General features: G+C 52.1%; 3 protein-coding genes across 8 annotated transcripts in view; 2 read left to right on the forward strand and 1 right to left on the reverse strand.

The window, feature by feature from the left end:
• FRMPD1 (FERM and PDZ domain containing 1) overlaps positions 1-6,217 on the forward strand; it is a 46,225-nt gene extending 40,008 nt beyond the window's left edge. For 4 of the 6 annotated variants that reach the window (XM_052777015.1, XM_052777017.1, XM_052777016.1 and 1 more), the window contains one exon: positions 1,080-6,217. In XM_052777015.1, the coding sequence (XP_052632975.1) occupies positions 1,080-3,421 (2,342 nt within the window). In that variant the 3' untranslated portion in view covers positions 3,422-6,217. The remainder of the gene's footprint in view (positions 1-1,079) is intronic. The other 2 variants (XM_052777019.1, XM_052777021.1) reach the window with 1 other exon arrangement.
• On the reverse strand, positions 5,618-11,668 carry TRMT10B (tRNA methyltransferase 10B). The gene is made up of 8 exons (XM_052777034.1): positions 11,484-11,668; positions 11,255-11,363; positions 11,024-11,148; positions 9,618-9,770; positions 8,732-8,810; positions 7,809-7,876; positions 7,392-7,515; positions 5,618-6,341 (listed from the first exon to the last, which is right to left on the reverse strand). Exons 1-8 carry the CDS (start codon positions 11,622-11,624, stop codon positions 6,235-6,237), a joined length of 906 nt encoding a protein of 301 aa, XP_052632994.1. The 5' UTR covers positions 11,625-11,668; the 3' UTR covers positions 5,618-6,234.
• Positions 11,669-12,356: 688 nt separating this feature from the next.
• LOC128136813 (uncharacterized) lies at positions 12,357-20,039 on the forward strand. The gene is made up of 4 exons (XM_052777032.1): positions 12,357-13,919; positions 16,261-16,360; positions 18,945-19,075; positions 19,699-20,039. The coding sequence occupies exons 1-4, from the start codon at positions 13,488-13,490 to the stop codon at positions 19,972-19,974; spliced, it is 939 nt and encodes a 312-aa protein (XP_052632992.1). The 5' UTR covers positions 12,357-13,487; the 3' UTR covers positions 19,975-20,039.
• Positions 20,040-20,119: the final 80 nt, after the last annotated feature.

Genomic DNA, 20,119 nt, shown 5'->3' on the forward strand with positions numbered 1-20,119 from the left:
CAACTCTGCAGGGAGATTTGTCATCACATCCAAGCACTGGATCCCAGAAAAAGTCAGTCTTCAAATGAGTTTGGCATTCTGGAAAGTTCCCAGGTTTCTGCGGGAATTCCAGAATACTACTGTATGGCTCTGCCTGATCCTGAAGCCAACATGCTGCATGAGGAAGTTCTGTGCATCCTTCTGTGTACGCTGAATCTTCAGTGATGAAAAAAGTGATGAGTCCCAGAAACAGAATACAGGAAAGATGTGTGTCCTTGCACTGACAGGGAGTTTTACGGCAAATATTCCCACTCTCAGGCAGTACTTCACTCTGCTATCTTCCCTCAAGCTGAGGAGAGCTCAACGCTCTAAAACATTATTGTTCCATGCACCCTAAGATGAAAAGTAATTTTTGGGTCAGGGGCATGTCACATAACTGAGTCGAGGAGTCCTGTGGCTGAGCAGCTCCCTGGTAGTTGTGTTTTCTCAGAAAGGAGAGGATTCTTGTTTCTGAAATGATCAGCTCTTTCAACATTAACTGAACTTCTTAAGAATTTGTTTTGTGTAGTTAGAACAATTTTGGCTTTTGCATTCATGCACAGTAACAACACTATGTTCAGGCACAAAATTGTACTCTCTGGAAATTTTTATCATCTAAATATCCAGGCTGGGGATCTCTGATAATGTTTCTATTTAACATTAATAAATTTACAGCTGTAGGCAGCGCTCTCTGTAGCTGCTGCTAATTCCACCAAATTTAACTTGAGAATTATAGCTGCAGTGCCTGCAGTCAGATCAACTGACTCAAGTAAACAAGGTGAGAGACTATCCAGTGCCCTTCATCACTAATCGTGGACTTCAGTCTTTTTAGCCACAGGCCCAGACTCTTTATTTTTCTTGACATAGCTGATTCCAAGTAGTTGCTTGATCATAACATAAGAGACAGTTTCCTTTGGTACTTGGGAGCCAGGCTTTGCTGCCAAACATTTATGTCTGCAGTTGTAGGACCTGTGTTAAGAGCTTTTTGGCCCACTGTGTAGATGCGTGGATATTCTGCTGTCTGGCGCTATTTCTTGACTTGCATGTTTTTTTCTTGCCAGCAGGCTACAGTATGACGTCCTGGGAGGGTACAGACAACTCCTCCTGCATCCTAAAGAAACCAAGGTGTTACAGCTTGGGGGAAAACCCAATGACAAGGCAGACAGCAAGGGAGAAACACAGAAAGGAGAAGGAGCTGACATATGCCAAGAGCCTGAGGAAGAGGAGATCTTTCCTGAAAACCGATTATACCTCACAGGTCACTTTCCCCTTGGCTCTGCCAGGCTCTCTGCAGAGTTGCTGCTCGTGGCCACCACCGGCCCCACTCCTTGCTCAGCCCCCCACTCCACCCTCCTCAGAGGACATCAAGAAGGATGCAGAGCTGGGATTTCCTGCTACCGCCCAGGCCCAGAGAGACACTGCTAGCACAAACCCACCCTCAGACCTCATGGAAATGGAGCCTGACACCATGGAAACAAAATCAGTGATTGACTCAGTGGTTTCTTCCATTTCAGCTGTTCGCCTGCAGGGTGACCAGCACAGGGAGGAAAGTGCAGGCATTGACATACATGTGGACGGTGGCCTCCAACCTGCACATGCTGTACATCCACCTTTCCTATTCCTGGAGGAAGCAGTGCCCCTTCCTGGGGGACAAAGCAGAGCTGCCCAGGAAAGTTCCTCCATGAAGACAAATACTGGGTGGCTGAGTGAGGAGAGCTGTGTGGCCACTGAAGGCTGGCTGGCCCGAGTGGCACTGGAGGAGGTGGGTGAGGTGATGGCAGCCCAGCACAAGGCTGGTGATGTATCCCCATTCCTGGGCCAAGAGGTGACCTGCCCTGCTAACGAACACACACTGCCGCCATCAGAACATGGCCCCAGTATGGCTTCTCCCCATGAGGTGGCCCAGGACCAGGAACTCCTCCCCACGGCTGGGAGGCAAGCACTGTGTGAGGAACCTGTGCCAGCTCCCTGTGAAGAAAGAAAAGCTAATCGTGACAACTGTGCTGAAAACAGCAGTGACAATGCCTTGTCACAAGCAAAAAGCAGACCAGTGATAAACAAGGAGGCCTTACAGAAAGTGCACAATAAAAATCACATGGGTTTTCCAGATGCAACTCAGCTCTTGACAGACTGCAGCAGCACTTCAGGGGTTGTAACCCGCCTCTCCTGGCTCTCATTCGGAGTGAGGACAGGCCTCAGATCACCCAGCCCATCTCAGGAAAGGGCAGATATCCCACTAGAGCTTTTGGCCTCTCAGAAGACCAGTGGGTGCCTGGGGGCTGATGCTCTCAGAAGGGAGATGCAAACATCCCCAGCTGGACCACCCTTTGAGAAAGAGTTGGTAAGCAGCCAGTGGCTGGATGAAGGAAAGGCCAGAAAAGATACAGGAAATGTGGCTCTCAAACAGCCACAGCCTGTTCAGACTCCTCTTCCCAGAGAGCAGGCTACTGACTTGGGGAAAGACTCTCCTCTGACTCTGGGGCTTTCTGTCTCCTCATGCCCAATTCCCTTGGGCTCGTTGGGGAAAACTGCAGGAGACCATGGGGCTTCAAAACACTCCTTCCTCTGCTTTAACCACAAGAAGGATGGGCAGACCCCTTCTGACCCCATCATGACCAGGTCCTCGGGTTTTTCCACAATGAAGAAGACATCTCCACCACAGCTTAGGACAGACAAGTGCAACTGTCAGCTGTCCTATATCAGCTGCTTCCACAGGCCTGATGACAAGGGGGAACGTGAAACCACCATCCCCATTTGCAACACATTTCTGGGGCCCCTCACCACCCCACCATCCAGCAGCTGCAGTCTTGCTGGGACCCCTGTGAGCAGTTACCCAGTCTCCATTGCTAGGGATGTGGCATGGTGGGACCCTCATGTCCAAGCCCTCAGCCAGCTGAAGGACCAAGCACGGATGAGCCCTGCAGATTTTTCCTGCTTCCTAGCCTACACCACAGAGCTTCAGGAGGTTGTGGGGAAGCTCTCTGGGAACGAAGCAACCCACCTGCAAGATCAATGTGCAGAGCAGGGTGCTGAGAGCAAGGGTGCCCTTGGCTTAGCCTCCCGGGACCTGCTCTCCAGTTGCCAGGAGCTCCTGAGAACAGAACAGCCCCTCAAAGAGCTGCAGGCTGCGCTGAGGGTGACATTTGACCACCTCGTTCAGCTGGCAGTGGCCTGCTTCCAGGTGACACACTGCCAGCTCTGCAGGCAGAGGCAGCAGGAGCTCGGAGCTGCACTCATGGACGTGGTGGGCACCTACCACCAGCTTGTGCAGGCTGTACACCAGCAGCTTCGCAGGCAAGGCTGCCCAGATCTGGGTGCCAAGCTCCTCGCCCGCCAACACACAGCCCTTACAGCTGCCATGTTTTGTCTCCTGCAGCAGGTCAGGGTACCCCCATTGGTGTGATGGGGCTGTTGATGGCACACGAGTGCACTGGGTGGGGAAGAGCCCAGCTATGTTCCCTGTGTCCACTACCAGGCTCTCCCCCACAGGATGTTTAGCCCCGGAGCTCTAGAATGGTCACGGAAGGATGTGGCCATGTCGGTCGGCTTAGTTCCACCAAGAGCTGCCCTGTCCGGGGGATGGTCATGAGGCAGGGCATACCGCCCTCCAGCCTAGCTTTGTGTAATTCTGCATACACAATCTGTATGTAATATGCAAACTCGTAGAGTACTTAAATGGCTTATGTACCTTGCCTAGGGCTTGTCCCTCACCTCCCAAAGGCCCTGCAGGTGGCCAGTCCCAAGGTGTTGTCTTAGCCTTCTTCTGTGGAGAAAGATGGGAGCCTTTTGGCCTTCCTTTCCTCTCACTCCTTACTCTACAGGCAGACTCTGAAGTAGTCACGTCAAATCCCACCCTGGCCCGACACAAAGGAATCCAGGCTGCTTTGTCCGCCTTCTGTGGCTGAGGATGTTTCTGGAGTTATAATGGAAACCTCTCTGGGAACAAAGCTATGCTGTATTTAACTGCTTTTCCTTGCAAGGACAGAAGAGAAGGTTGTCCCAGGCGAGGGAGGCAACACCATATGCTGCTCTTCTGATATGGTCTCTTTGTGTCAGCCAGCTCTTCTGTTTGCTGATGCTTAAGTCCCTGATTAACCCCTCCCTGCTACTTATGGATCCACAGCTTCCAGAAGGAACACGTAAGCCCAGAGACTGAAATGTCACCTTCACAGCTGTGGAGATGACCAATTATGCTGGCCTCCCTAGGAAAGGGCAAGCCCCTTCTCCCAGTCTCATCGGTAGCTCGTCTTCCATCATGTGCAGTATATCCCTAGCTAGGCGTGAGCTGTTTGTCGTTAAAGGTCGTCTAGCTGTGCATCCCTGGTGAGTCAGCACTCCAGCGCTGGAGGCATGACCTTGGCACCCTCTGATGAAGAGGGCAGAGGTCCCTGATTGCTGGTGTCTAAATTAGGGGCTTGTTTGGGAGCAGCTGGCTTTCTCTGAGGGGTGTCTGCAGCAGGCGTGCTGCCTGACAACCTCTCTGCCTCCGAGTGTACTCAGGATGGAGGGGTCTGCACAAGGCAGCAGAGGACCACGTGCAGGCCACAAGAGGTGGCCAGCTCTGCCCGTGCACACCACGTCTTCAAGCACCAGGGCAGCGTGGGGACAGGATTGTCCTGTGGCTCTGTAACAGGGAGGCCACTTCCACTTTTGCTCATTCTTTAATGCTTCTGGAGGGAGTAAAGGGCAAGTCCTTGCAGCGGAACTCTGATGTGGAAGAAGGTGGCAGCTGGGGCAGAAAGGAGTGCTGCAGCACTGCTAGGAGACCTCCCTAACCAGGCAGCCTCTAACAGCCACAGAAATTCGGCAACCTTTAGCAGCCCTATGCCAAATACCCTACAGCCGCTACTCTCACAGTGTGCCTGCAGGCAGCAAGCTAGCTAACCAAGGGCAGTCTGCTTTCCTGGCAGCACAGGGACAGGGTGGCCAAAGTACCTTCAGCCACTGGGGAGGGCACCGCTGCCAGGTGGTTTGGGTTAGCGTACGCTGCTGCCTAGCAAACTCAGGGGCTCAGTTAGAAAGTTAAAAGTCTCTTACGCAGAAGCCCAAGTGCAGACCTCTAACAACACACCAACGGCTGGTGAGCAGGGGGACACGAAAAGTAGGAACTGGAAGAGTGCACGGGCACAGCAAAGCAAGAGGCACTGGCAAGCACAAATTCAGCCTACGTGGGGAGCAACACCCTGTATCCACCAACAGCTGCTCTGGCAGGCCCTACTAATGCTGTCTCATGGGCACGGAATTCCAGATGTTGGAAAAGGCTCTGATGTGAAGGAGAAATGAAAACACGTAAGCACGTGAGATGATAGTAATTTACCTCAGAAGACTAACCTGGTGGTTAGACATAGTACTCATTGACGGTGAGGTTTTGTTGGGGGGGGGGGGGGGGGCGGTTTAGCAACAATGGCTGAGGTAACATACTGACTCAGATGCATCAAAAATGCATTCTGCTGTGGCTGTAAAATATGTCACTGCTCTATGTGCAGGGCACAGTCAAATCCCAGATACCTTTCCAGAACAAACATCAGGGTTAGTGAACTTCACACGTCAGTGTGTGACGACGTACTGTGCATCAGTAACTGTAAGGATGCAATGGGAGTTTAAGAGTAAACATTTTATTTTAGATTAGATGCACAGGATTAGCTATAGGCTTCAACAACACAACAAGTCTTCCAACTGGTTTAAAGTTGTTAGGACGTGGTACACCTGGGAACTGTTTCTCCATTGGGGAATCACTTCCCATCTTGTGTTCCCCAACTGGAACAGCACTGTCCTTTTCCGTGGGAAGGAATTTTCCTCGCCAGTGAGCTTTGCAATTCTAACTTCACCTTAATTGTTGTTTAATCAAGATGAAAGAAATACCTTAAAGCTCTCCTCCCTGTTCCAGAACAAGTGTAGATGCAAGAGTCAGGAACACTCTAGCAAGCACCCACAGAGAAACAAAACTGAATTCCTGTCCATTTTTTACTTGATCCCAGGACTCCATCAGCTTTTGTTTTCTGTTCCAAGGGGAAAAGCCATTTCCAGCATTGTACAGCTGAGGTAGAATGTGTCACGCTCAACAAGGTCCTTAAACAAGATTTATGCAGAGCTGTTTTCTCCACGCACATGCTGGTGCCTCTGCTTGAAATTTGGAGTTTGCCTCTGTCTGCACGGCTCCATAACATCACAAAATAAAGAGTTTTCTTGTGCATTGTCATGCTGAGGTATTTCCACTTATTTCACTGCATCTGGTAGCGCATAGCCTTTTCCAGAAGAAACTCCAGCTTTCAAGGCTGCTGGCCAACTTCGGGTTTCATAGTAAGTTGATAAGACATCAAAGACTGTCAGGAATAGAGACATACCATGCTATGATACCAGTATCACTAGGAAGCTCTGTAATACACACCCAATGGCTGCAAAACATCAGGAAATTATAACAGCTGATGCCAGAGGTTAGCACAGGATTTGCATTCCCTCTCATTTAAAATCTGATGGGCAAGTGTTTGAGGCAGCTCATCCAGGAGCAGACAACTATTTTTAAGATGACTTTGGGAAGCTCTGGCTAGGAAAAGCAGAGCCTGTGTCAACTAAAGCAAGGTGCTGCTGGTCGCCATTTTGACTAACCTAACCTGTAGTGCCCCGTCTGTGCTGCTGACAGTACACCCATGGTGGGTCATACCTACTGTGCTTCCACCATCGCTTCTCAGATGCTGTGTCTCCAGATCAAGGCTCCCATGGGACACACAGTGGTCTCTAGCAGCTATGCTTTGTGGTCTGCAGAGCCCTCCAACACCTCCTCTGCCTCGTGCAGACTGAGATGGCAACAACAACCTCATGCCAGAGGTAAGAACTTACTAGAGCTGGCCTAGGACACGAGCCCCTCTGTAGTCCTTAGAGGTGTTCACATTACAAAGCCACAGACTGCCAGCAGAGGTGTCCACTGATATGACGAGGTGGCCTAGATCATGGTCATGACATGGAGCCATCACAGTGGTATAGCACACGAACACCCCACCCTGGTATTGTAAGCCTTGCCTTGACTGAGCCTGACACAGGCCTGACAAATTCTGTCCTCCCTTGCCTGGGACCTTGTGTGACTTGTAGCAACAGCATCTTCCTCACATATCCCCACACTAACTGTTCGCTGCTTTGTGCGAAGCAGGAGTGATGCAAGTCCTGCTCCCCTGAGAATGGGCTGATGCAGAGAAGCACGCAAGACCTTCAACATGGGGGCAGCACAGATAAAACCTACTAAGAGAAACCTCTGCTCCCTGTGTTCCCCCATTACTCAGCACTGGGCCTCCATTTTGAAAACACTGCTGCTTCAGCACTTGATAGCCTCTCCCCTCCTCCAGCCCAGGCCAATGACAGGACATGGCTCAGCCTCTCACCTTGATTAATTGCCAGTGTCTCCGAGTGGTAGTTCTTGGTGTTAACGGTTTTCACCATGTACTCACGAATGGGGAGGCGGGCTGTTTGCAAGGACTGCTCTTGTGCCCTTTGCAGAGTCAGCTTCTGCAAGGGAAACAAGAACAAGATGCACAAACCTGCACATGCATAGCATGCACATCATTTTGGGCACAAGCAGCTACAAAGCTGAAAACTGTCGTGTTTCACCCAGACTGCTGCAGTCTCTCTCAGTCTGGTGCTGGATCCAGGCAGAACCTTGAGGAAAAACAGATGGTGGCACAACAGTGATGTCTCAAATCAAGGCAGCAGCAGCGCTGGGTGCTACCAATGGGATGTCTCTGCTCTCATGAGAGAATGGGGCAGACAGCACCTTCTGGTTCCGACAGGCTACTACCCACCTTGTGAATACTTTCATCCACCAGGCCTCCGAGGACATACACTTTATTTGGGTCAATATCTTCAAGGACTAGAAACAAGATAAGCACTTGCTCACCACCATACAACAGTAAAATCCTGCACTACACCATTTTCCAAGCAAGACCCCACTTCCATGAGAAAGCTGTGGCCAAAGTCACCCTTTACCCTGGAGCCTCAGACCATGCAGGAGGCTGAGGCTTCAGAGACAGAAGTGTCTGCCTGAACCCACATGCACACTGAAAGGGGTAGATCAGATGCAGGCTGAAAGCACAGAGTGCCAGAGACACCCTACGTTTCTGCTCCCTTTAACTGTTGTCTGTTCTGAGATCTGGCTGATCTGGTCAGTCTGATCCCAACCTGCTCCGCAGACACCTCCCCACTGTCAAGGTCACCTACTAAAACTTTCCCCCACCCTTATCAGGTTCTTTATCAGAGTAAGGCACTTGCATGAAACAAGAAAGGGATCTACGTGCCCAGAAACATGTGGCCGCTTAGAAATGGAGGAAAAGGAGAAAAATATATGCAGCAGCAAATTAAGCAATGTAGCTGCTGCATTATTTCAGAGAAAGATGTAATTTAGACTGTATCCAAAACTGCCACAGCATGTCTACTTCGCTGCTTTGTAGTACTGCAAACTGCAGGGGGTCTAGACCCAGGTTTTAAGTGAAGTCTGCTGCAGATCACACACAGCCCTGAGTTAAAACCTTACCCCCCATCAAAACAGATTGAGATAGGAACAGATTTAGCATCAGAACTAAGTACACAGTACATCTCATCCAATTTGAGACAGTGAATGCTTGGAATTTCATCACCTTAAGTATGAAATAGTCTCAAAAAGAAAAGCTTAAAAAAAATCAACGTTTTGCCCTAGTTCCCCTGTGCCTAAAGCATGTACAATATTTACCATTGTCAGAGTCAGGAGTGAGATAAACAATTGCATCTAAAGGAAACAGGTCCAGGTAACTTTCTTCAGTTGTATCCATCTGAAAAACGCAAGACAAGGGGAGAAGCAGCCCATTATCCCAAAGTCCATCTGCCAGAGCAAAACCCACTCCCAGACACAGAAATAAACTGGAACTGACGCTAATGCCTCAGGTGTTTAAACTCCTACAGATAGAGTGCTTTTTTTTTTAATTGGAAGATGTTTCTGTATGAGCACTGAACAATACGTATCTCAAAATCCATTAAATTCTCTTCTCATCAAAATCCACAGACGTGGTTTGAGGAAGGGAGATCAGCAATAATTACCTAATTTTAAATGATATTCTAATTCTTTAGAGATTCAGGAATCTCCACTTCAGGTGGTTTTCTCTCCTCACCGTTACCAGGTGCCGCCCCACATGCGCTGTAGAACACATGGCTCAATGTCACTGCCATAACCTGTATGTGTGGGTCTCGTGCTCGAGTCAGACCGAGCTCGGTCCAAAAACTCAGGACAGGAATGCGTGACGTGCCCAAAGCCTGACCAAGCTTATACGTCTGGCTGTCCCCAGTATTACAGGTCTCTCTGCAGAAGTAGCATCCGGAGAAGGAATTCTCTTCCTGCAGGTAGGAGGGACACAAGCTCTAACCTGAAGGCCTTGCACATCACCCCATTACGTGTCAGTTCTCGTCTCCTGCCAAAGGGCAAGAAGATCTGAGCTTAACCACTGTCACTGAACAGCATTCCCACACCACTCACAGCGCTCATCCCAGCCCACCTCAGCCTGTCCTTGGGTCAACACTGAGGGCCAGCACTGTGGCTGCAGGGTGCTACGAGCCTTGAAAGCACTGTGGTCAGAGACCCTTACCAAATAATTGGAGAAACCATCGTTCATGCGAAAACACTCTTCGTAGATCAACGAGCCCACCACAAACTCCGTCAGACAGAGCCAAAACGGCTTCTCGGCCCGTCTGTTTGCCCCGTAGAGTCTCCTGATCTGGGAGGCGAGGCGGCTTGTTTCCTTCCAACAGATAACAAGCACAGTGACCCACAAGTCCAGGGGCAGGGGGTAACACGGCTCCATTCAGGGCCTGCAGACTTCCATGACGCCCGTGTCACTGGCTGGTTGCTGAGGCTCTGGAAAGGCTGTTCCTGGGGAGCACAGCTCAACTGCCTCTGGCTCTCAAGGAAACCCAGAGAGCTGGGTGTGCAGCCAGCCAGTGCCGGAGACCAGGCACCCATGGGCAAGCCGGGGGGGTGAAGGGACAGGCAGAGACAGGAGGGGCCAGCATGCCGCCAGAGGCTGAGCCCAGGAGAGCTGCTGCGTGCACCCTCACACATCCCAGCTCTAACTGAGCTGGAGGGTTTCTTAGTTTCCCAGCACAGCTACAACAAACCAGTGACCTGCCCCAGCCACCTCTCCCTCTGACACTTTCCAGAGCAGAAGCAGAGAGGGACAGACAGGTTAAGAAGAGCAGCTGCCAGGCCGTGTCGAGCCTATGTCGGGGCACATCCCCAGGTTCTCCAATTAGTTTTCGGACCCTGGAGGAGGACCATGCCGGCAGGCAGTGATAGCATATTTCCATACGTTCTGTATGGTATGTCTAAGTGTTTTGATGGTTTTAATATTTTGTACCTTCTATGGAAACTGGTTTGCTGCTAGGTGACTGTAAAAGTGAGATTTGGTAAATAATTATTAGAAATCTTATACTAACACTATGATTGAAACAACAGGCAAAAGTATAGCCAAGCAATTAACTACTAGAGGTAGTTACTCATAAGTTTTGCAGTTCTTTGCGCTTATGACTAGATGTTCCTGTACGCTAGATGAGAACAATGTTGAAACTGACCACGTGTGATTGAAACTGCGTTAAGCTTCAAGATCAAAGAACAAGGACAAGAATAAAGACTTCAAGGACAGCCAGCAGAACTTCAAATGGGTCGGCAGTCGCAAAAGCAGCCCTTCGACTCAGATGGATCCTTTACGGCGCATGAGCGGATGTAGGCAGTACTAGGATAATCAGTTGCAATTATTTTTATGTATATGTATACTGATCTGATTAATACGCAATTAGTTATTCTATATAACCCATTTGTGCTAAAGCTGTGGCACACGTGCGAGGTGGAATTATCCCCCGTGCGTCCAGCGCTGCAACGAAGAACGCCTGCCTTCTAAAACTCCAAAACGAGTCTTGGAGAGTTTCCTCGACCGGCTTTTCGGTATCAGCAGCCCCGGCGCAGAAGGGCACAGCAAGCAGGGCCCCCCCCCCGTACCTTCTGCGTCATGCAGTCGGCCATGCCGAGGTCCACGCACAGCCGGGGCCCTGACGCCTTGGCCTCCAGCAGACGTTCCTTCGTGAGGGCGGCCGAGGCCCTCCCGCCATCCCGGCTGGCAGCCCCTGGCAGGCAAAGCAGAGAGATGGCAGACCAAGCCCCGGCGGGCCCCCCCGCCCCGGCGCCGGAACCCCCTCAACCGGGCCGCTCCGCGATGCTCCGTGCCCTCACCCGGTCCCTCGGCCCGCCGGGCCCTGCTCTTCTCCCGTTCCTGCCGCCGCTTCCACCTCTTCGCCGCCAACACCCGCTCCCAGCGCCTCCGCTTCCGCAGCACGTTCCTCTGTGGGAGCACCGGGGCTTCAGGTCGGCGGCCCTCCAGCCCGCCGAACCCGCCCCACCGGCGACGGTGAGGAACCGGAGCGGAGCTGAGGTGAGCCCGTCCCGTCCCGTTGCAACCTACCGAGCACTGCGCCGCGCCGCCCTCCCGCTCCGCACCGGGGCCGACGGCCGAGGGTTCGATCCGCAGCAGCCGCAGGGCCTCGCAGGCTACCGCCGCCTCCGCCGACAGACAACCGCCCTCAGCGGCCCCGCCGCCCGCCATCACCGCCGCTTATCCCTTCCAGGGCGGAGCGGTGCGGGGGCGGAGATGTGAGGCGGGCGTCCCCCGGTAGCTACAGCGCGGCCGCGGAGGAGGACGTACCGGGAGAAGGCGGGACGGATCCTACCCCGCCTGCACCCGCCGCACCGACCCTGCTTGGCGGCCGGCGAGGGGGGGGGGCGAGCCATGAGCGGCTCCCTGCTGCGCGGCCTGCGGCTGCTGCCGCCCGTGAGTAGGGGGCCTCGGCCCGGGGTCGGGGCGGGGAGCGGGGTCGGGGGGGGACGACGACAAGCCGCCCAGCGGGACCGGGGGACGGTCAGCGGCGGGCGGCAGGGCCGACCCGGCGCGGTGAGGGTGGCTCCGGGCCGAACGCGGCGGGTGGAGGCCGGTGATCGCCCGACCGGAGGCCCCCGGGAACTGTCGGCTGCCGCCGCGTCCCCCCTGGACCGTGTGTGTGGGGGGGTTGTTGGTCTCGGTACCGGCTGATGGAGGAGCGAGGTCCGGCCGGGACCCCCCGCAGGAGGAGCGGGGTAAGGGAAAGAGGTCACTGGCCACCCTGGCTAATGGCCTCCACGGGTGACATGGAGGCCAGCGGCTCCCACCCCTGGAGGGTTTCTCCTTTTCACTCGGGGCGTTACACGCCCTCAGTCTGTCATGCACTTGCGCAACATCCCTCCGTCAAGCTGCTGAACCCGCTGCGTCCGCGTCCGCCGGTCCCTGATGCTTTTTGTTCCAGCGATAGGGAGGAAAACCCACTGGACCGTTGTACAGATGTATACAGGTTCGCTCTGGTTTTGAACTGGGTGCACGGCTGACCTTTATGTGATGGGAATCCTTGCTTTCAATGGCCTTAAAAGCTACCTGTTGCACCGCGGTGTATTTCTGCACTTATCCTCAGAAGTTTAATTTCTGAGATGGCCTTCCTGTTTGTAATTGCTTTAGTGTTTTTCTCATCGTTTTCCTAGGTGGTGCCTGGATACGTTCTGGTACAGCACGTACAGCTGTTCCACCGTCTTCCTTCCTCATAGCAGCAAGCCGAGGTGTCTCTGCCCCAGTTATCGTTGTTACTCATTTACGCTGCAGTAGCCTGTTGGCGTTCGGGGCCAGAACTCAAGTATATGCCAAGCAAAACCACTTGGAGAAAGTGTGATCCAACAGGTTTAGTTTTCACCCCAAAGTTGTGGGGGACGCCATGTGGTGGTGGGATCACTGGGGATCGTGCAATGTTCTTGGGAACATTCAGAACTGCTGTGGTACGTGTTGGAGAGCTGGGAAGACACTCGAGGAGCCCTCTGAGCAGGGTGCCGGGACACCCCAGGCTCTGCTCGCACGCCTGCACCGATGCCCAACACTGAGTCACTCCGCTCTCCGGCCCAGCCCGCCCATCTGTAAGATGCAACTGCTTTTGTAAAGCCCTTTACTACACAGCTGAAGAGCTAACAAGGCCTGTAGCCTTGACACTGCAAGACCACCACTTCTTCCAGTAATGGAGCATTACGAAGGGTGATACAGTCTTGTCAGTACCAAACCCTTTCCAGTGGTTCCGGTGTAACAATGCTGTTTACTTCAGGCCTCCAGAAGGCCCGGTTCTGGTGCCACTGATTGTTCTGCAGGAGGGAAGGTGGCTTTGCCTGGAGGGAAGCTGATGGGCAGAAAAAAAAAGGCCTTGAATTGATTCTTCATGCTCCTTTGTTGAAGGAGATCTGTTAGGGTCACTGCTGGACGTCCATGTGATGTTGCTGTGTGGAGATTGGTGGGAAACACCTTTTAAGCTTGGGAGATGCCGCAGGTTCAGCATCGGTGCAGACGGGCTGATCCGTGGCTGGCGAGGACTGCAAGGAGCAGCAGCCGTGCCCTGCAGCTGAGATGGTGCATAGGAGGGCGGCAAGGGGAGGTGATCCTTGTCGGATGCCCACACAGCAGCGTAGGGCTACAGCCAGGAGTGGGGCTTGGGTTTCCCTTCCCAGACCATTGACTGCCCCGCTAGTGGAGCAGCGAGTGGCTTACAGTGACAGAGGTGCCCCTAAGTCGTGTCAGAAGAGCAGGAGTAGCTGCGGAAAAGCTCTCCCTCCCCAGGCTGCCGAGGTGATACGTGTCCTTCTGAATAACAAACTTTCCTCCTTCCTTTCTCCCCAGCTTCTGCCTCTCCTAGCCTCAGGGGGACTCCGGAGGCGGCCCCAGGTGGCATACAGCACCAAGGAGGAGAGCGCTGCAAGGCCTGTTGGGCGGTACCCGGTACCCAATAAGAAGGACATGCCGTATGACATCGTGGAGCTCATGGAGGAAGTAGAAATGAAGGTAAAGGAGTCTGCTGCAAGAGTCTGTCAGTGGAAAGGGTCCAAAGTCAGAGTAGGTCATACACCCTAAGAGACCAGTTCTGGTCCAGTTAGGTCTAACACAAACCTGATAGGAGACTGAGGTGAGCAGCACTTCTTTGCAAAGTTCCTTCCCGTCTACAGGATGGGAATTTTACTGGAAATCCTGCAGTGTGTTGACAGGTTTGTAAGTCTGCCTGGTTCTGTGAGACTAGTGGGTTGTTTTGTTACCGAAAAACCTGGTCAAAGAAACTCTCTAAGACTCGTTTTGGAGTTTTAGAAAGCAGGCATTCTTCATTGCAGCGGTGGGTGCGCGGGGGATCGCTCCACCTATCGTGCATACCGTTACCTACAACAAGCAGAAATTTATATTATTACAGTCATATGTATTCATATTATCATTTACATAGTGTCCCCCCTTTGGTCACGTGCAGGGTGGGTCATCTCTTTCTCCTAGTTAACTGGCCTTGGCAAGTTTTAATTACAGAAACTCAGCAGAACTCAAAGCTTATCACCTGGGCCCAAGGCACATCAGGCCCAAGGCCTCCTGTCTGTTGGCGCCTTTAGTGCGTACCATTGACAAAGCTGAAGGTTTTTCTTATCTAATTAGTACATACCAAAATTTTGAAGTTTTCAAGCAAGCAAACGTTCATTAGTACAGCGATACAGTAAAATTTTCCTCCTTCTGTCTTTGTTCAAGGCATCAGCTTCAGATGGCGTCTCATGCATGGGGTTAGCTGGAACACTGACATGTATTTGTTTTTCTGGGAGAGCATCTGTGTTTACTTGAGACACTATTACGAGTATATTTAACACTTCTAATGGAGAAAAAACAAGGGAGGATCTGTTTTGATGACAGTATTAAAAGGCTTAGGGGGTATTTCTGCTTTTGTGCTTTGATGTTTTTCCTCCAAAGCCAAATGGGCTGCGCAGTGGCAGAACAGTAAGCCTAATGCATAACTGTGTATAAGGGGAAAAAAAGAGGGAATTGGACAACATTTTCCTTCCCTACTGTTGCGAAGAAGCCATGTCACACAGTCCTTCCTGATGGCTAAAATACTTCACCAGCCACAGCTCCGTTGGAGACTTCTCTCTTCCCAGAGCTTCATCTCAGGGGAGTGCCAGTCCATCCCTCCCTATCCTTCCTGCCAGCCTGTTGAATCTGTGCTCTGCTACCATTGCAGTGGCCCTGGTGAAGTTTGCCTAATAATGAAAGGAGACATCAGACCTGAGGCTAAATACTACGTTCAGAGGAAGAGTCAGCTCAAATTTCACATGCTGTGATGCAGACCCCTGTTTGTCAGTGCACTGAAAGGGTCAGCAAAGACCTAGGTGTAGGATCCAACCAACGTAGCAGACTTGGATATCCAAATGGTGCTGCCAACCTCTGTTGCCAGAGGTTCCTAGGTAAACCAATGGGTCGTGGACGAAAAGGGAAGAGCCTCCCCTTGGTTAACTAACAGTAAACGACGGGTGAGACAGGAGGGTGGCACAGGCAATTGTGTGGCAGTGGAGGGAGGTTGCCAGAGGGGTCTGTGACACCTGGGCTACTCTCCTTTTCCATAAACTCCCTGAAGAACAGCAGCCGGTAAGCTGGTGGAGCCCACGGGCAGTTACCACAATCACGGCGAACCCAGCCTGTTTCGAACTGCAGTGGGCAGCCAGGCACTGAGGCTGAACCCCTGCTGATAAATGCTGACTGCTGGGACCCAGGCATGGGTGGGTGCTGCATCGGCTGATCCTGCACGTGAGAGGCAGCAAGTGATTCTCTGGGAAAGGCAGCCTCGCACACCATCACAGAGGTGGACCGGGCACTGGCAGTTATCGGGAGCAGAACAGGGAGAGAAGTACGAGCAGCACTGTTGTGCCAGCATATGCATCCACGTTGTGCCAACACCTCAGACGGCACGCTGTTTGGATTGCGCCAGCCCTGTCTTGCGTCCTGTAAGCTTGGAGGGAAGAGGAGAGTTACAGAAGGTTTAGGGTGGTCAGATGGGCGTAGCAGCATCTGTGCAGGGAGACCAAGTGGAGACAGCCTCTCTGGAAAGGAGCTCGCCGATGTGCCTGTGGTCATTACTGCTGTGGCTGAAGTGAGCAGGGCAATCAGATGTGCTATCAAGCTGCAGCAACACCTAATTAAGAACCACATCATTATATGTTCAGTCATATGTATAAATGGGCTGAAAGGGCAAGAGAATGGGTTTGCAGAGATTACCCAGCACTCCTGTGCTAACAAATTGTTCTCTAAGCCTACTGCATTAATGTTGCCCTCTGTGCTCCGTGTTGTTACAGTTCTTGACTTGTTTTTCTTTTTTCTTGAACAGACTGGATTTCTGCCCAATGTGTTCAAAGCCATGTCTCACCGACCTGCTGAATTCAGAGCTTTTTTTGCTTATTACAATGCCATTATGAACAAAGACACAGGTAAACCATACAACCACCTCAAAACTTCCCTTCCTGGCACAGATGCGAAAAGCTGCTAGAAGCGACATTTCTGACATCCTCAGATGTATTGCCTCACCGTGCCTTCTCCCAGCCCATAATAACAGCTGGCAGAGGCTGGCACTGTGCAGCTGCTTCTGGCTTCCCTCATATTGCATACAGCTTCATACTCTTTAGCTTGTGGCTGAAAAGCAGCTCTCAAGCCAAGCTCTGCTGCCTTGCCGCACCACGCTCTGTGTCACGACAAAGAAAGGATGGGCTGCTGCCTAAGGGAAGATGAGCTGGGAGCCGAGTGTGCTGGAAGGGCACAGGCAGAGGCACTGGTTTCACGGGCAAGGCTGCAGCCCAACGCTACCAGAGTGAGACGAGCAGGGCAGGTCTGGCAGTGGTGACCAGGGCCAGCCAGGAGTCCAGATTTCTGAGACAAGTCCATGGGGACGAGGCGGACCCAAGATTGATCCAGAAAGGCGGCCTGGGGGTCAGTCGGGTTCCAGACCAGCAGGGTTATGCAGCCAGGCACCACAGCTGCCGTGTGGCTCAGATGGGGTCACAGCCAAGGGCCCAGCATAAAATAGTTCCCAAGGGAAGGGCAGCTCCTTGTTGAGCCTGCCTGCAGCTCTTCCTTCACAACAGTTCTTGGCTATGCGCTGCCTGCGAGCAGTGCCCAAAATTTGTGTGAGGGAGGCTGTGCCCTCTGGCACCTGACATGCTGCGCTGGAGACTTTGAACCTGGAGGTGTCCATACCCTGCAGCAACTGGGAGAGGAATCAGGTGCTTGCCATGTGCTGGAACGCCTGTGCCGCAGGCGGCTTGTGCCCCAGCATGGAGATGAGGGAGGGCTCGCTGCAGCAGTGCTGCTGGGCAAGGCTGTGGTGAATTCTGCACGGCTGTCCACCCTTTGAGGAAATGCAGTTTGAGGACTGCCTGTTCCTCCCTCATACTTCCCATGGTACAGAGCACCAAGGGGCCTGTTCTCATTGCTTTTGCTCTGAAGGTACATTAGTAAAACCCAGAGACTTTGTAAAATAAGCTGGTGTGTGTAGACTGCTCCTCCTGTTTATGGGAGATCAGGGCTCAGGAGGAGCATCTCGCTAAGTTCTGGGAGCAGCGCGGAGTGCAGCCTTATGCCTCTCCCAGATGGTACCTGCAGCCTCTGTGTTAAGTTTTCTGCTCTGCTTGTGCTGCTGGAGTGAAGCCATGCCCCTCGCTGTACAAGGGTCCGTTTTTCCCTTTCATTCCCATGCTTCCTTTCTGTTTGGCTTGAAGAGTAGGACTACTTTGGATCCCACCCTTCGTCAGCATCTCTCCTGTAGTATCACAGTGTTGCCACCTCCTGGCACTGAACAAGAGCAAGAAGGTCTTTTCTGACTCCTCTCTGCCCAGGAGGTTTTAGTAGTGTCTTTCATGCTCTTCGAAGACACTGGTTTTATGGAAATATTTTCAAAGTCCAGTAAAGCAGTAGCTTTTGTGGGGAGGAGGAGGGACCCTGACCTTCCCTGTGAAGTGTAGTTTTGAAAAAACCCTGCTGCTAATTAATTATCTTTAAAAAGGCAAAGAGCATGAGTGCTGATACGCAGCTGGGTTAGTTCCTCAGATCCTGTGCACAGTTGTGTGGTGAAGCTCTTTGTGAAAATGATTAGGATTGGTTCCGAGTATAACAAAGCACAGCCTTCTTTTCCACAGCCTCTTTAGAGCAGTCTCAGGGCTAGACGCTCTGTAGAAGTTGTGGTTTGTCTGTCTGGTGGTCACTAGATGTCCTCAAAGCCCCAGTCCTAGGGTACCTCATTGTTCCTTTTGTTTTCTACTTTCTGCCTTCAAAAGCTGCCAGTAATGTTTACTTGCTGAAACCTGCTTAGTGGGTTTTAGAACACTGTACTTTTCTGTAAAAGCAGCAATAAAGCATCAGAGGGAGAACAGACAACACCCTCCCTAGCCATTTGCCTCTGAGACATACACTGAGAAGTGCCAGCTGAGCTTCCTACTCGGTGAGCAAGTAGTTGTGCTCCTCCGAGTTTTCCTGTTACGTGGGATTGTTGTTTCTCTGTTGACCAAATCCCATGTCCCTCATCCTAATTAGGTGCCTCACGAGCAACCATCCAGGTAGATTGGTCGCATGGATGATCACAGAATCACAGAATGGTTTGGGTTGGAAGGGACCTTCAAAGATCATCTAGTCCAACACCCACCCTACCATGGGCAGGGACATCTCTTACTAGATCAGGGTGCTCAAAGCCCCGTCCAACGTGACCTGGCACACTTCAGGGCTGGGACACCCACAACTTCTCTGGACAACCTGTGCCAGTGTCTCGCCACCCTCATCGTAAAACATTTTCTCCTTATGTCCAATGAAAACCTACCGTCTTTCAGTTTAAAACCCTTGCTCCTTGTCCTGTTGTCTAGGAGCTTTGGTTGCAGCGTCTCCCTGCATACTCTGGAGCTCTGTCTCCTGGGCTGTACTGCAGGCAGCTTGTACCCGGAGCCCTCCCCTCCCTGTTTCCCCAGTGATAGTTGCTGTGGTGGACATTTTTAGTAGCAAAGCATGCCAAATCTTTTGCTGTCCCTGTAGGGCGACTCAGCAAAGCAGATAAAGAGCTCATAATTGTGGCTACGAGTGCTGTGAATAGATGTCCCTACTGTGTGGTTGCACATGGAGCACTTCATCGGATATATTCCAAGCAGCCGGCGCTGGCTGACCAGGTCAGTGGGATTACAACAGCGTGCACCCCACCTCCTTTGCATGGTGTTTTGGGAGGTGGGAATGGCCTTGTTGTGTCTGCTTTTTTGCCTGAAGTTTTGATCCTTAAGTCTACGTGGTTCCCAGCAATCTTGACACGTCTGGGGGCCTAACTTAGTACCAGGCTTAGTAGGTTTATTGGTGAGCAGTCACACCAGTCGCCACTGGGGGTGGGACCTCAAGGTGGGGGTCTGTGTATCCTCATCTACCTTCCAAGCAAGATGGGGGGAGGGATGGTTCACCTGCAGAGCGTTCATTCTGCTGCCTGCCGCCTTTGCTGTTTTAATCTCGTCTGTGGAGGAACTTGCTACCAATGGGAAGCTGCAGCATCCTGGCGGCGTTGTGTCCCGTTTCAAGAACTCCTCCGTCCATAGCCTGCTCAGCAAAACTGCCGCAGTCCCCGAGATGAGAAGGGCAGTTAAACAAAAGTCTTTTGTCTGATCGTAGCCAGGACGTCTGGTTCAGGTGCTGAGTAAGAGCCTGTGTACTGCCATCTCTTTGGTTCGCGGAGCGAAGGTGGTGGTCGGCCAGTTAAGACTCTTTGCTGGGTTCACCTGCGCGACCTCTGGTTTCTGCTTTCTCACAGGTCATTGTGAACTGGAAACTGGCTGACCTGAGCGACCGGGACCTGGCAATGCTGGAGTTTGCTCTTGCAGTCTGTCGAGCTGACAACATCACTGAAGAGCATTTCCAGAAGCTGGAGAGGCATGGTTTTGACCGTGAAGACGCCTGGGACATAGGCATGATTTCTGCTTTTTTCGCCATGTCTAATCGCATCGCTCATTATATTGACCTGCGCCCAAACAAGGAATTCTACACGATGGGCAGGACGCCTGGTGGAGAGAAGGAGGAGGAAGCTTGAGTGTGCCCGACACGCCTCTCTGACGCCTAGGCGTCTGAAAAATTCATCAAGCTCTTAACTCTCAAGCTAGCGTGGCTTATTTCTGAGCGTGTCAAAGGGTTTAAAAGTTAGCGCTGGGTCGTAGCCGAGAGTGACGGTGGGCTTC

This window comes from Harpia harpyja, chromosome Z (genome assembly GCF_026419915.1).
Source record: "Harpia harpyja isolate bHarHar1 chromosome Z, bHarHar1 primary haplotype, whole genome shotgun sequence".
Taxonomy (NCBI): Eukaryota; Metazoa; Chordata; class Aves; order Accipitriformes; family Accipitridae; genus Harpia; species Harpia harpyja.

Bases quoted from the DNA above. Each gene is read 5' to 3' on its own strand.
- TRMT10B (XM_052777034.1), bottom strand. From the start codon at position 11,624: ATGGCGGGCGGCGGGGCCGCTGAGGGCGGTTGTCTGTCGGCGGAGGCG. The intron at 8,811-9,617 runs GTAAGGGTCTCT...TGCGTTTTTCAG, and splicing joins ATGGTTTCTCCAATTATTTG to ATGGATACAACTGAAGAAAG. The intron at 7,877-8,731 runs GTAAATATTGTA...TCTTGTTTCTAG, and splicing joins CACTCCTGACTCTGACAATG to TCCTTGAAGATATTGACCCA.
- LOC128136813 (XM_052777032.1), top strand. From the start codon at position 13,488: ATGGTGCATAGGAGGGCGGCAAGGGGAGGTGATCCTTGTCGGATGCCC. The intron at 16,361-18,944 runs GTAAACCATACA...CTGTCCCTGTAG, and splicing joins CATTATGAACAAAGACACAG to GGCGACTCAGCAAAGCAGAT. The intron at 19,076-19,698 runs GTCAGTGGGATT...GCTTTCTCACAG, and splicing joins AGCCGGCGCTGGCTGACCAG to GTCATTGTGAACTGGAAACT.